Here is a 15,670-nt window from a genome sequence, read left to right on the forward strand (position 1 = left end):
TGTACTGGTGCTATGCAGCGAGTCACACAAGCATATGCTCCTGGAGATATGTTTCCTGACCAAAAAGAATCACTGACCTAGGGTCTCTATAAACGAATGTAAGCACTACCCAAATATGGAGACTAAGCCTGAGCATCATGCCCACTTCTGGAAAAGAATCACTAGCACATCTTCTATGTCTCATCTGGAGAATTGTGTCCAGTTCTGGAGGCCCCTCCTGGAGCATCTTGTCCAGTCCTGTGAAATACTTCTCCAAGAAGATTAAGAGAAATTAGATCAATCAATCAGTCAGTACTTGTAGACCATAGCTTATTACCCCTGAGGGTATCCAGGCACTAGGTTGTTGGACTTGGTCGAAAAGCCAGGTCTTGAGTCTCTTCCTGAAGTCTATCAGTGAGTGTGATGTTTGGAGGTTGAGAGGGGGGGCATTCCAGGACTTGGCGGTGAGGTGGAAGAAGGAGCGGCCTCCGCTGTGGCTTCGGTGGAGATGTGGTGACTGCGCGAGGACAAGATATGCAGAGCAAAGGTTTCTGGATAGTTTTGTGGAAGTTCAGGCGGTGCTTCATGTATACTGGTCCTTGGTCATGGAGGGCTTTGTAGGCGTGTCAGTAACTTGAATTTGCATTTTTTCTGAATGAGAGCCAGTGGAGGTTCCTCGGTGGTGGGTGATGTGGGTCTGTTTGGGCAGGTTGAGGATCAGTCTGTACATTCTGGAGCCTTCTCATGAGTTAGGTGGTGGTTCCTGATACAGTGTGTTGCTCTAGTCCAGACAACTGGTGATTCGGGCTTGAGTGACTGTTTTTCTCGTGCTTATGAGGAGCCATTTGAAGATTCTTTGGAGCATATGGAGAGTCTGGCTGCAGGCAGAGGAGACAGTGTTGATCTGTCATTTCATGGTGAGTTTGCTGTCCAGGATGATGAAGAGGTTGTGGGCCTGGCCTTTTTGTGCAGGAGTGCGTCCGAGTTCAGCTGGCCACCATGTGTCGGTCTGGAGGGAGGCGTTATTGCCAAAGATGAGCACTTCGGTCTAGTCTGTGTTGAGCTTCGAGACCATTGTTCTTCATCAAGGTTGCAACATTCTTTATAAAATTGTGGAAGTTGGTCTTAGTGGTGGTGGGGTGTGTTGAGAGCGAGAGGATGAGCTGGTTGTCGTCGGCGTAGGATATGATGTTGATATTGTGGTTTTTGACTATGTCAGCTAGAGGCATCATTTAGGTGTTGAAGAGGGTGGGGCTGAGTGATGAACCTTGAAGGATGGTGCTCGTGGCTTCCAAGGTAAAGGGAGGTAGCTGATTCTCTGCATACGTCCCATGAAGAATAATGCCATCCATCTGAGCGCATCTCCCTTGATCTCGATCTGAAGCAGTCTCTTGATGAGTGTGTGGTGGGATGTTGTGTTGAAAGCTGCAGAGAGGATCTAGGAGGATCAGGGCCAACAATTCTCTTCTGTTGAGTATGGCGCTGATGTCTGTTGCAGTGATCAGGGCTGTCTCAATGCTGTGGTTGGCACAGAAACCCGATTGGGAGGCATCTAGCAGGTTGTTTCTCTCCAGGTGTTCGGTGAGCTGCCGGTTAATTGCCTTCTCCAGGACTTTGGTGGGAAAAGAGAGAAGCGAGATGGGTCAGTAGTTTTGGAGTTTTCAGGGGTCTGCAGAGGGTTTCTTGAAGAGAAGTCTGACTTGTGTGTGTTTCTATGCAAGGGAAAGGTTGCTGTGGTGATGGATGCAATGGGGATGGTGGTGAATTGGTGGCTGATCTCGTTGCTTCCTAGGTTAGAGGCGGTGAGGACAGGGTTCGGTAAGTGTTCCAGAGTGGATGGAGTTCATGTTAGCTGTGGTGTTCTATGTGGTGAGCTGTTCCCATGCTGTGAGATCTTGGTCTGGGGAAGTTTCTTTTGGAGAAAGTAGGCCGAGGCGGTCGAAGGGTCGGGGCTCAAAGTTGCTGTAGACAGTGGATATCTTGTTGTGGAAGTGATATGCTAGAACATTGCAGAGTTCCGGTGAAGGAGGAATCATGTACTCGTGGCTGTTGGGCAGGAGAACTCTCTGAAAATGGTGAAGAGTTCCTCAATGAGGTTGGTGCTTGCCTCGATGCGATGTGCAAGAGCGTCCTTTTTTGCGTCTTTGAGTTGCTGGTGGTACTTATTGAGGGCTGATTTAAAGTTTGCTCGGTCTGTATTGTCTCTGCTGGTGCGCCATCTTCTCTCCAGTTGTTTGCAGCTGTGCTTCATTGTGCTGAGTTCCAGTGTGTACCAGCTGGCTTGTTTGGTGGATTTGCAGGTTTTGGCTGATTTGATGGGGGCGACTCAGTGGGCAGCATTGGTGATCCAGGCATTGAAGTTCGCAACTGCTTGTTCCAGGTTGTATGTGGCATCGGGCTGGGTGGTGTTGAGAGCATCCATCCATTGGGTTTGTGTCACTTTGCTCCGGCTGCGGAAGGAGGTACTGGGAGGGTTGGAGGGGGTGCAGGATGATCCTGTGGTGTTGAAGTGGACGATGGAGTTGTCAGTCTAGGTGAGTTCTGTGACATTGTTGTATATGACTCTGTTGCTGGATGTGAAGATAGAGTCCAGTGTGTGTCCCGCGGTGTATGGGGTCTGTAACCAACTGGGTGAGGCTGATATTGTCCATTAGTTCCAAGATGCCGGCAGAGAACGACAACTAAAAAAAAGAAAAGCATGAGACCATGACAGAGGCATTCATACTCCAAAAGGAAATAAACAAGGCAGGACGGTACAATTCTTGCGAGCAAAAGCATCATAGAATAAAATATGACACTATGAGACTCAGTGAAGTTCAGAAGTAACACCACTAAAGGTTTGCATAGTTATGACAGGATCAAGATTCAGATTGATTGAGATGAACAAAAAGGATATGGTAATAAGGAACAGAACAGAGAAAGGACAAATAAAGCCGCAAAGTACGTATGGTATATTTATAAAGCGAAAGCAGGAAACAGGAGTACTTTATGGGAGGCCACCTCATCAACACACTCTTCTTATTTATACCCATCTCCCTTTCCCTCTCTTTAAACACTACATTGCCACTCCAATGACAAAACGCTTTACCTTTTAGTCCACCCAACCAACGCTATACAGTGCAATAACGAAAACACTCCAAAACAGACACAGCCATGCCATGCCTGATGACTGACCCCCACTCACCTGCTTGTGCAAGATGGCTCAGATATCTCTCATGGAATATAAACACCCTTCAGGACAAGATAAAAAGAGGGGTGGTTATGAGGGCGCCACATAAATATAAGCCAGACATACTCCTACTGCAGGAAATGCATCTCTTGGGCAACAAGGTCCCCTTTCTGGTGTGCAAAGGGTTTACAAGGGAGTTTCATGAAGGGTTTCACTGCAGCTCACAAGGTGTGGCAATACTGCTTCGGAGGCATGTCCCCCTAGTGATATCGAAAGAATGGCATGATCGGCTGGGACATTAAGTGGCAGTGACTGCAACACTGCATGGGGCCACGCTATCCCTGGTTTGTGTCTACATCCCTCCTCCCTTAACACCTGAGTTCACTGAGACACTGAGTCAGCTCCTACTGGAGCTCCAGACAGCCTGATGGATTCTGGAAGGAGCCCTCAACGGGGTGCATGACCATGGACTGGAGCGCAAGGCACCCCTGGTAGGGATGTGGCCAACCAATCTGGCCTTGTTTATGCACAATATGTGTCTTTTAGACTTATAGCAGGCACACCACCAATTAGAATCCCAATCATGTTCTTTTCCAATGCGCATAAGACTTTCTTTTGTCTCGTTGGCTTCTTACTCCCCTCTACCTAGAGCCATAGGGTACTAATTAAACACATCCTAGCACAAGGCCTGTCAGATCATTCCCCTATTCAGATGTACCTCGTCTAGGGGCCTCCGCATTCTGTGACACAGTGGTCCCTGAGTCATTGGTCTCTGCAGGACAGTGACTTCCACACAGGCTGCCAATAAATGGGTGAAAGGGTTGGTTGACTCCCCAAGCATCCTCTGGGAAGCCTTGAAAGCCACCCTTAGAGGCGAGATCATTAGTTACAACAAAAGACCGCCGATGACATATTGGTCTTTGTCCGAGACGTGGGCCGCATACCGGAGCTGCTGGCCCAATTGTTAAGCCGCTTCACCGGTCTATCAGGCTCCGCGTAAATGCAGACAAGTCGTGCCTCTACGCCTTTAACAGTGAGGTTGCTGATCCAGAGTATAGCCTCCATGGCACACGAGTCCAGTGGCGGGCGGACACGTTTAAGTATCTGGGGATCCAGATCTACCGCCAGCCGGCAGACCTGCTGGACGGGAACCTGGGAAGAGCGGTGACGGCTCTCAAAACTCAGATCAGCTTCTGGTCCAGGCTCCCCCTGACACCCACAGGCAGATTGGCCCTGGCCAAAATGGTGATGCTCCCCCTTACTATTTCGCGAACCTGCCCTTGTTCATACCCGCGTCCTTCTTCTCCAAACTTAACAAGATCCTGCGTGACTTTGTTTGGGGCGCGTCCCAACACCGTCTGGCTCTCGGGAAACTGTTCTTACCTACAGACAAAAGTGGATTGGCTGCTCCCTGTTTTGAACACTAATACCTGGCAGTGCAGCTCCAATGGATTGCCCGCTGGTTAGCAGACAGGGGAAGAGATGACACTGCCACGAACGAGCCGCCCTACACTCTGGAGCGGATCACCGCGCTATTCCACCCGTTAGTGGCACCGGCACGCCCCACCCCACTATTGCTGGCGGTGGCATACAAATGCTTCTGCAGGGCACTGCACCTTACGAGGACGGTGCTCCCATATGCACCTGCGGTGCCGCTGGAAGGCTTGCCAGGGGACGAGTGGGTCCTCACGCACCACATGCTGGAGCAGTGGCAGGAGGCGGATGTCCAGACGTTAGGCGACTTATACCAAGATGGAGCATTGATTCCCTTTGAGACACTAGTTGCCGACATTGGGCTCCCCCCGGTGGGTTCCTAATGCACCGCTCCCTCACGGCCCACATGGCGGCTCGATGGTGCGATGTTGCAGAGGAGCCAGCGCAGCACTTGCCGGTGCAATATCTGCATGTCATGGGCAGGGGCAGGCATCTAATTAAGTGGTTTGCTGCATCCCTACAGATACACACGGAACTAGACCTGACCCCACTCCGAGGAAAGTGGGAGCGAGATATGGGGTGAACGCTGGCAGACGAAGAATGGGAGAAGATTCTTAAAAGTCCGGTGCGCATTCCCAGAAATATGCGCTTTCGCCAAATCCAAGTATATATAGTTCACAGGGCCTATCTTACCCATGACTTAATAAATAAATACTTTCACAGGACGGACGCGTCTTGCCCCAGGTGGGGTGAGGTGAACGCGGACCTCCTTCATCTTCTGTGGCATTGCCCAGGACTTGGCACCTACTGGAGGGACATTAGTGTACTGCTTACGCAATACACCGGCCGCACTGTCCCTTGTAACTGGTCCGAATATCTCTTACACCATTTCAAGCGGTCGCCCAAGGATAAGGCATCATCCCGCTTCCTGGATTTGGGGATGGTAACAGCGACGTGACTCCTCACTAGGAGATGGAAGGCGAGTGACTCGCCCAGTGTACGGGCATGGATTCTGTCCCTCTTGTCGTGGGCCAGAGCAGAATAGACTGCCATCCGGAGGGAGGAAACAGTGGGGCTCCGCAGGCAACCTATGGCGGAGCATTGGGAGTGCATGCTAACCGCTTTGAAGGCGGCAGAGAACACCATGGGCGTGAGAGAGGCGGGGGACTAAGCAGGTACAGTGGGTGGGAAGGGGGGGTGCGTAGCGGGCGACACACCTGACACACTGACTGGTGCACAACATGAAATTGCGGCGAGGGAGCAGAAGAAATGGAGGCATGCGTGCTTAGGGGGTGAGGGTGGGACAGAAGAAGGGGGGGCGGGCCTAGGGGATGGGAATGGGGACGAATTGTACTGTATCCCGGTGACAGTGCCGCAGTTTGATGTTCTTGTTTTATTGCAAATGCTTTTATTTGCAGTTGTGCTGCACATGTAAGACTTGCCTCTCCACACAGAAATGGGACGCATTGACTCTTTTATACTACGGGCATGCCTGGGCGCCCAAGATTCACCTGCATGCTATTTTTGTGTAACTGCTGTAGCGCCTCATTGATATGCTGCATTGCCAGTGCATTGTCAACCAGGCAAGGTTGAAGAGCTGTCTTAATTATTATGACACACCCAATATAATGTTGAAATATATAAATGCCAATAAATAGATTTGACAAAAAAAAAATTAGTTACAACAAAAGAGAATAAAGTTCCAATAAAACATCTTGAACCCGGAATCTCGTATTGCAGAGATAGAATAATATTATCTTACCAAGACAGAGAACTCAATCTTGGGGGATTCTCTGCATACACAGACACTTCTAAGACAAGAACATATGCAGGAAGACTGGGCAGTGTGGTTAGCTAAGCGCAGTCGGATATACCAGTTGGGGGACAAAGCTAGCAAGACTCTGCATTGACTGTGTACATCTCACGCAACTGAGACCCCCATATCTTACATCGAAGATGACCTCATTATGCACATCACGGGCAGTGTGGACATAGTAGACTCTTTCCACTTACTACAAATGGCTATACAGCCTCAACTGGGAGGAGAGACAGCCGGAGATGCAACGCTTCGTGTTGGACCACCAATGCCCAAATTGAGACTAGATGAAAGGGAGAGACTGGAGGCCAATGTCACATTAAAGGAGTTGGGGAAAGCCCTGATGCAGCTTCAGTCGCGTAAAGTATCGGGCCCCAGCGGAGTTTTGGAAGCTCTCTTGGACTCAGGTGGGTCTGTTTTTGTTACGAAGATTCCAGGAGGCTCAGAGAGAGGCCTGCCAGCTGCCTCAAGATCTCCGGATGGCCGACATAGTCGTGATCCCGAAATCTAACCACATAGGCACAAGCTGTGGGGAATACCACCCAATCTCTCTGTTAAACACAGAAGGTAAAATATGGACTAAGGTGATGGCCAATAGACTGCCGGGGGTGATTGGGAAACTGGTACATCCCAGTCAGTCAGGGTTTATGCCTCGGAGAGCCACTAGGCACAACATTAGAAGGGTCAACAACTCTAACAAGATGAGTGCAAGCATGGCGGCCCATCAAGCCCTACTCATGGTTGGCTGTCAGAAACCGTTTGACTCGGTAGACTGGGAATACCTCTTCACACTGCTGGTGCATTTATAGTTTCTCCCCAAATATATTGGCTTCATCCCACTGCTTTACACTCAACTCCAGGCCAGGGTATGGGTTGGGGCCAATGTCTCCCCCAGTTCCCTTTAAGAAGGGACACTCGTCAGGGGTGTCCTCTCTTCCCTCAACTCTTTGTCCTAGAAATAGAGCCCCTAGCAGCATGGGTTAGAGTTGACACTCTTTACTGTGGCTTCTATTAGTCCCTGACAGTAGGCGACAGGATGTCCTTATACACACATTATGTTCTGTTTTTCCTAGATGATCCTCCTAGCTCAGGGCTGTGAGCCCTGAAATTCTAACTGGCTTTGGGAAATACTTGGGCCTGCGGATTAACATAGAAAAATCATACACCTATCCCATAGACTGATGCCTGACAGATATGTCCTGGGCCCCAAAACTAAGAGCCACATGTACGACCGTTTTTAGCGGTCGCAAATGGAAAATTGGGTCATTTGCGACAGCTACAAAGGGTTGTAGCATGTACAAACCCTATTTTGCGAGTCTGTAGCCTATTACCGACTCACAAAATTGGTTTGCGAGTTGCTTTTATGAAGAGGCATGCCAAGGGCTTCCCTTCCTAATTGTGAGTCGCAAGGGGATGGACTATTGTTTTGCAACCCCAAATGGGGTCGCAAAACAATCGCCGTTACCTCCAATTTCAAAGTGGTGGTAAGCCAGTGGCAAACAGGAAGGGGTCCCCAGGGGACACCTTTGCCTCTGTGCTTGGCAGCGAAAATATTTTTTAAGAGCCGGCCGTGATCCCACGGATCACGGCCTGCTCTTAAAAAAATTTAAAGAACATTTTTCATTTTTTTCTTTTAAACACATCCCATTTTCCTTTAAGGGAAACGGCCAGCATTTGAAAAAAACATTGCTTTATTTAAAAAGTAAACACAGGCATGGTGGTCTGCTGTCCCGCACATGCCACTATTCCTGTGATAGTAGCCCATTACCAATGGGTCGCAAATTGCAACCTGCCTTATGAATATTGATGAGGCAGGTCATTTGCGACCCCATTATTAATCAATAAATGTGTCTGAGACACATTAGTATATCCTGTTTTGCGAGTCACAAAAAAAATCGCAATTTGCGACCCGCAAAATGGGATGGTCGTACATCTGACCCTAAAAGTATTATGGCAGGGTTTCAAATATCTTGGAGTATTTATCATGGCAGACAAAACCCTGGCATACGAGCGCAAGCTCAACTGGGGAGACTATCTGGAGACATCAAGTTTTAGAACTCCCTCCCGCTATCTCTGCTTGGACGCTCGGCCATCTTTAAGAATGGTTTTGCTACCAAGATTATTGTAACAACTCAGAAATGTTCCCTTTTCGATAAGAAAATGCTTTTTGGTCAAGACCAATGCTCTGCTAAGAGAGCTCCTGTGGAACGGAGTACCATCCCGCATTGCTCCTGCCAAATGCTGCAGATCTACCTTTGAGGGGTGTATTGCCACCCTGGACCCATTGGAATACTACAGAGCGGCGTGTCTTCTAATACTTAATGACTGGTGGTTCGTAGGATTTGCGGATCCAGCGTACGCAGTAGAGAGTTGGGTCTTGGGCCGGGACAGCCTTCCACATTTGCTATATGGCGGCCCTTTGCCCCGCACGGCGATCAAATGGAATGAGGCCACTAAGGCAGATGGAAGGGCTGGCCGATTGACATTGGAGACTCCGCTGTGGAGGGGTACTCGACTTCCCCAGGTATCTGAATTCCGAGGATTTGCCAGATAGGATGCCATTGGCATTGCAACGTTGGGAATGTTCTTAAGAATGGATCACTTAAAGATTTCTCAGAGCTGCAGGTGGAATACCAAAAGCACCTCTCCCAGTTTTTTGTTATCTTCAGCTTCGAAATGCTCTCATCCCATACTTGCCAGCTGATATCGAGATACCAGCCTACTCACCTATTGAGGCTAAAATGCTGCATACTGACCTCAAAATACAAAAGCTTTTGGTCCTCTACCAAACACTACTTCGCCAACAACCAGATTCTATGATGGGAGTGATGGAGGCATGGACATAAGACTTAGGCCACCTTGAGGACGAGGACTGGAGAGAGGCAGTGGCGGCTCCAAGGGAGGCAGCAGTGGCCGCGCAATTCTATCTCATTCACCTTAAAATACTACACCTCACGAGGATGGGGCTCTTCAAGATGGGTTTGGTGGGCTCCAGGAGTTGCCTGCGCTGCAGCGTGGTTGACAGTGATTTACTACACACATTCTGGGGCTGTCAGGTCCTCTTGCACTTCTGGGAGGGAGTGCTGGGACATTAGGATTAGTCCTGGGCTGGAGGGTTCCTCTGGATCCCAAATTGATCTTGCTCCATGTCACAGGCGATGTTGAGGGTAGCAGATACCAGAAGGCCCTGCCATGGTTAGGACTGCATGTGGCCAAGAGGCACATCACAAGGGAGTGGAAAAGTGCAGGGGCCTGACCCATGCTGGGTGAGCAATGGCATGGATTTTTTCTTGGGCCTGGAGCGCACGTTTTGTTCTGGGAAGGGGTTGCCCTCAATAATACTTTAAGATCTGGAAAGACTGGGTCGAGCACTGGGGGATATTCATAGAACCCTGCGCACCGAGACCTTGGACCTTAGATAACGAATTGCGCACCTGTGAGGCTACATTGCATTGACATCTGAAAGGGGGGTCCCTATGTGCTCCCCCTTTTCTTCTATGTGTGGGTACATTGCTCTGAGTTCTACTGTGTGATGATAATGATATTTCGCCTGTTTATTCTATATGCCATGTGTCAGACCTGACCTTGGTTTTGTTTTGTCTTTTTCAAACATTTAATGAAATAAGTTAAGAGTAGAAAATCTGTCCTTCCCTCTGTGCACTAAGTTATCTCTATTTTTGTCTTCTATGTTTTGGCTATGATATTAAGGTAATAAGGTAGTATGAAGTTCCATACTCCACCCAATGTACTACAGCTTCCACATTGAGGTAGACTTGCTCCAAGAGGAATTTATATTGAAGATGCCTTCCACTGACCCTCAGGCTCATGCCACACTGACAATGTGTGTGGTCATTCCAAAGCTAGTCTTCCTTCCCGTTAATGAAAAACGTCAATGCCTAATCAGTGATTGATTTAGTGATGTCTCCTTTGACAGTTCGTTTAGTCATATGTGTCCTTAAGACTTAGTGGTCTTAACGTTTCATTCACTCATAGGGGCGCATTGAACTCACTGGCCAACACACATTTCACAATTGTATCAATTGATGTGTATCAATTGCTTCCTCAAGGCTTTCTCATGTGTTTCATACTAACACAAAGGAAATAATTGTGTTTTTTATGTAAGTATTCAAACTTGAGATGTATAATTTGATCATACCATGGATTCAGGGGAACACTAGATCCAGTGAAATATTGAAAGGAAACATTACCCAATCACATTAACACACTGATTACCACTTATGTTGAACTAACGGAATAAGTCTGCATTTCAAATGTAGACTATGCGTTAAATATACAATGACACTTTTATTTAAATTACACTCAGAATGTGAATTTATACTTATTGTATCACCCCAGAGAAATCTTGTTTTATAAATTGTTTTTATAACTGAATACTAATCCAGTGTACACAAGAGGGTGCTTTGCGCCCGTCACCTTTTTACTAATGCCCCAAAATCGCAGTCTTCTTGCTTGTTTTTCTGCTTGGAGACTAGCATCCTCAGACTGGTCAAATAACCACCCTGTAGGTGCACTCCACCGTTAGAAATCCCCTTTCTTGTCAGAGTTTGGTGTTAACCTTGGTATCCACTTGATGACTCTATCAATGATTTTCTGGAAATTCACATTGGATACATTTACATACAATAAATCTAAATGAGAATAATTTACAAATCCAGCTATTTAAAAAATCTTTATGCCATTTGTGACAGTTCTGGATGGGTACTTGGAAGGGTAGTGCAGTTAGAGTGTCAGAAACAATTACAGAAGCATTTTAGGCTATACTTCATCAAAATCTAAGCTCTTCAACTAAAAACACAGAATGTGTTGCTGAAAGCCAAGCACACCGTGCCACCATCTTGTATCTTGGCAGCTGCCATTTTCTGACATAGTCTCTGACACTTTTGGACGTGTTTCTCTTTCTTTGCACAGAATGTCATCTTTTTTGTTGGCGACTCCATCGTATGGCACAGCGCTTCAAGCTAATGGGCAAGCAGAGGTATGGACCGACTCCTTTGACAAGTCCAAGTTCGAACAATATGGCTGGAGGTGTGCAACTAATGAGGATAGCTATTCCAACAAGACACTATTAGGGAATTGGTTCCAGGAGAGGTTTGATATTAAGAAAATTCGAGAACGAAAACCACTTCCATCACAGGTAAGAATGCAATATACTTTTTACAAAAGCAATAATGTATCCAAGATACTTTATTTTATTGTATTGTGATGTATTATTCCTTGTGTAGCACTTTCTCTCCCCTAGTGAGGTCCAAATCAATTTCTGAGATGTCTGACTATTAAATAAATAAATATATATACACACATATATATATATATATATATATATATATATATATATATATATATATATATATATATATATATATATATATATATATATATATATATATATATATATATCGTGCTCACTTTCCGTCTTGATTCCCTTGCACTCTCGAGCGGGTGCTTCGTTGCGTGGTGACGGACACCACACTGATCTGCCAAATCCCAAGCTCACGGCACACAAATAAATGCACCAGCACTCGCAGGAACGTTTTCTCTCCCAGATTTTATTGGGATTTCAACTTACACGACCAGACGCATTTTGGCTGCCGCCTTTGTCAATAGTGGCCGGCGCCGCCATGAGGCAAGTTTAAATACACCAGTACTGGTAACATAAACAAAGGACAACTGACTTGCTTCAGTCAAGGTGTCGGCCATTACTAAACATGTTATTCAGTAAAGTAAAGCATTGAAGATGTCGGTCAAAACTGGGAACATAAATGTAACATAAAACCATATAGCCCTGGATGGGCTTAAAAAATATATTCAACATGATATTATCCCATAAATAACTAATAAACACAATTTACAATAAGCAATCTCGCCCTGGATGGGCTAGTTTATTGTCATTAGTTATCCATTTCACCTAATGTGCAGGATGCATGTCTAACCATGATGCCTAAGCTTCTGATAAGATCCCAGTCACTTACTCATACCAGTACATTTGATTAATACAGAATCACATTTTGTCCAGAGAGCACTACAGGTGCACAGCCATCTCTTCAGCACTGTTGAGACCTCCTGGCCTCTTTTTTTGGTTATCGATAATGTACCGTGATTCTAATCTACGCAGCTGCAATTGCCTGTTGCCCCCTCTCACATTCATGGGCACTTGGTCCATACAGAAGAAACTTGAAAGATCTCTATTGCTTTGATGAAACACCTCGAAATGCCTTGCCACTGGGTAGGTGGGATCCCTGTTCTGTATGGCCCTGAGGTGTTCCAAAATTCTTATCTTTGCGGGATGAATGGTGCTTCCAATGTAACGCAAGCCACACGGACATACCAGACAGTACACCGTGTGGCTTGTGTTATAATTCATCAGGCTCTTGATTTTCCTTGGTTCCCTCATGCCTGGTATTTTAACACTTTTTTGCTGTTCAGAATCAGAAAAAGCTTTATTCGATTTTAGCAAAAACATAAAATCATAAAAGCAACAATTATACAAAACAATTTCATATGAATATCACATATAGGGGACATTAAAAAAATAAGATTGTACCATTGCAATGATAGGGCTAAATCCTTTCAATAATACAATTTAGCAAGTTATAAAATTCAGTTTCCTCAGGATACTTTTTAAAAAACCAAACATGATTGCAATGCAAATTTCACTTTCCAATTGTTGTAGGAATAAATACGCTGGTCGGCATTGCCACCTTAAGCCCTGCTTCAGATACTGCTTAATCCACCTTCTACGTTCATTCTCATGTGATTTACAAAATAAAACCACGTGAAATGAGGATTGCGATGATAGATTATCACACGGGCAAAACCCCCGCCCTTGTCCTGGGCTTCTCCCGGCGCCGCCCGCGCGCGTCCCGCGACGTGGGAGCCCTGCACTCCTTTTAAGCGCCTCCTGGCGCTTTCCGCCCACGCAGATGACGAGCCACAAGTGCTGCCGGGCAGTGTAGTTCAGCCCTGGCAGCAGCGCCAGTGGCGGTGAGGGCGGCGGTGCAGGCAAGGGTCCGCGGCCGTTTTGGAGGGGTCTCGGCACTCCCAGTGTCTCCCGAACAGCAGGACACACAGGTAAATCAAAAGGCAGGACTCCCCTAGGAATCTTTGATGCTCCCGTCTTAGTGACAGTCTCCACAAATTCTCCAGCCTTAGTAGCCACGGGATACCCTACTCCAGGTCTGGCTTGTTCACTAAATGTATTTGCCAAGCTCACACATTGGTCCTCATTTCTATTGGGATCTAAACCGTCATTGTAAATCATGTCTTTAATATTCGGAGAGGCTACATTTTGTGACAGATTCATCTAATTCTGGGGCTCAGATGAAACCTTATTTAAATGCTGCATTGAGGATATGTTCGCTTTCTGACCTAAACTACCAATTGTATTGGTGATATCATGAAATCAGTCCACATCCTCGAGCTGTCTCAAGGATTCAAATCTATTATTTACCACTACATTGTAGGTCAGGTTGTTATCGTTAAAGCGATATCCCATCCTAGGATTTCCCCACCCTATCAAACGTGGGTGATAGAAGAAACCCAGTGGGAGAATTTTTATTCCATCCGTTCTTAGATCAACTGGCCCAACATGTTTTAGGATTTCACGGACCAGGGCGGGGGAACTCAGGGTCAAGACTACACAGTCCCCCGTCCAGGTCTTTCTCTCCCAGCCCATCCATGAGACACGTCTCACCATTTTAAATGCCTCAAACATATCCTTTGCTAGGCCTGTCATTAATCCCAAGTGATGAATGGACTTGTTCTGCAAGGTAGCCCAAGATGCTTTATCAGGATCATTTGTCAGCGGAACATTTGCCAAGACAATAGTGTAGGGGGCTGTAGCAGGTGGAAGGTTAAGAGTAATGGATTCTTGGCGCACTGTTTGGGTAGGTGTCTTTAATAGCTTTTCCTGTAGATGTTCGTTAGTAAATGATATCCTCCCTTTATTATCTTTATATGTGCCTCCTACTCCTCTTTTCCATTGTGTTTATTGTTTTGCCTTGGTGAAGTACCTTCTCTGACATTTTTTGCCAGGTCACTATGGCTGCGGGCTCCCTGCCTGGGAGTACAAGATGGCTGTCTGCATATCCGTTCATCATCCTCATTTGATGACCTAGGTGCTAATTCAGTTAGTTTATTTAGTTTATTCACAATAGATACTTGCCCAGCTTCTAGCTGAGTTAATCTTTCCTCTAAGGGGCCAATAAGTGTTAGAATAGTAGAGGTCAACTCTGCAAAAAGGGACTTAAAATCAGAGGGACGATTACTAATTTGGGCTTTAGTATTGTTTTTTACCTGAGTTGCCTGTTTTCTTCCTCTATTTGCCCCATTATTGGGCTTACTTTGTGCCATTGTTGTGACTAGTGCCTTATTAGGTAATGTCTCAGGAGTAATGTGTATCACAGGGGGTAGGCTAATAGGTGGAGCTTTCTTTTCCTTTGTGCAAGTTCTCTTTGGTGGAGGCAGTATGACAACGTCTTGGTCGTCAGATAAAATCTCATCCCCTCCTCTAAGAATGCAACCATTAGTTGGCTCGTTTGAAATATTGCTAGTGTTCTGTATTCCCGGGGACTTTGTCCCTTGATTACTAGCATTCTTTCTCAAATCCCCTCTAATTAATGCTTCCTTATCTTTGAACAAAGCATCTTCAATACTGGATATTTGTTTATCAATAGCCCCTACTGCACCCGTCAGGTAGTTCATTAGTTACATGTTGTTTAATTTTCTCTTATCTGACGGCGGTCCTATATTAGATTTGTTTAACTTTCTTTTGCCCATTAGTAATAAAATGATCCTTCCACGTGCATAAGTATTGGCACTATGACAACAGCCAAGGTCAAATGTCAAGAAGAGGATTTTAACAATGCTAATGTCCTTAATTGATTACGGTCCAAAAGTCCCAGAGTCCCAGTAACGAAAAGCCAAAAGACGGGGCCCAGCCTAGCCTCTTCCGGGCAAGGACGGGCCCGCCCTTGGCCCAGGCTTTGCCCGGGCGAGCCCGCGCGCGTCCCGTGCCGCGGGAGCCCTCCGTGAAGTTTATAGCCCTGCTCCTCTCGCGAGACCGCACCGCGCTGCCTTCTGGGTGTTGTGGTTCGGCAGCCGGCGGTCCGCGTCGGGTGCGGGGGCAGGAGCTGAGGGCAAACAGGAGGTCTGCAGGGCACTTCGGCAGGGCAACGGAGAATTCCAGGCAGCAAAAGAAATGGCCCAAGATGCCCTACATTTGAGACATGGGTAAAATCCCACCAATTTACCAA

General features: G+C 46.7%; 1 protein-coding gene across 1 annotated transcript in view; it reads left to right on the forward strand.

Moving 5' to 3' along the window:
• Window positions 1–15,670, forward strand: part of CFAP68 (cilia and flagella associated protein 68) — a 90,319-nt gene that overhangs the window by 9,695 nt on the left and 64,954 nt on the right. The window contains 1 exon segment of the mRNA XM_078683951.1: window positions 11,328–11,553. Within this exon segment, the coding sequence (XP_078540077.1) occupies window positions 11,328–11,553 (226 nt within the window).

The sequence above is a fragment of the Lissotriton helveticus genome, chromosome 3_1, assembly GCF_964261635.1.
Source record: "Lissotriton helveticus chromosome 3_1, aLisHel1.1, whole genome shotgun sequence".
NCBI lineage: Eukaryota > Metazoa > Chordata > Amphibia > Caudata > Salamandridae > Lissotriton > Lissotriton helveticus.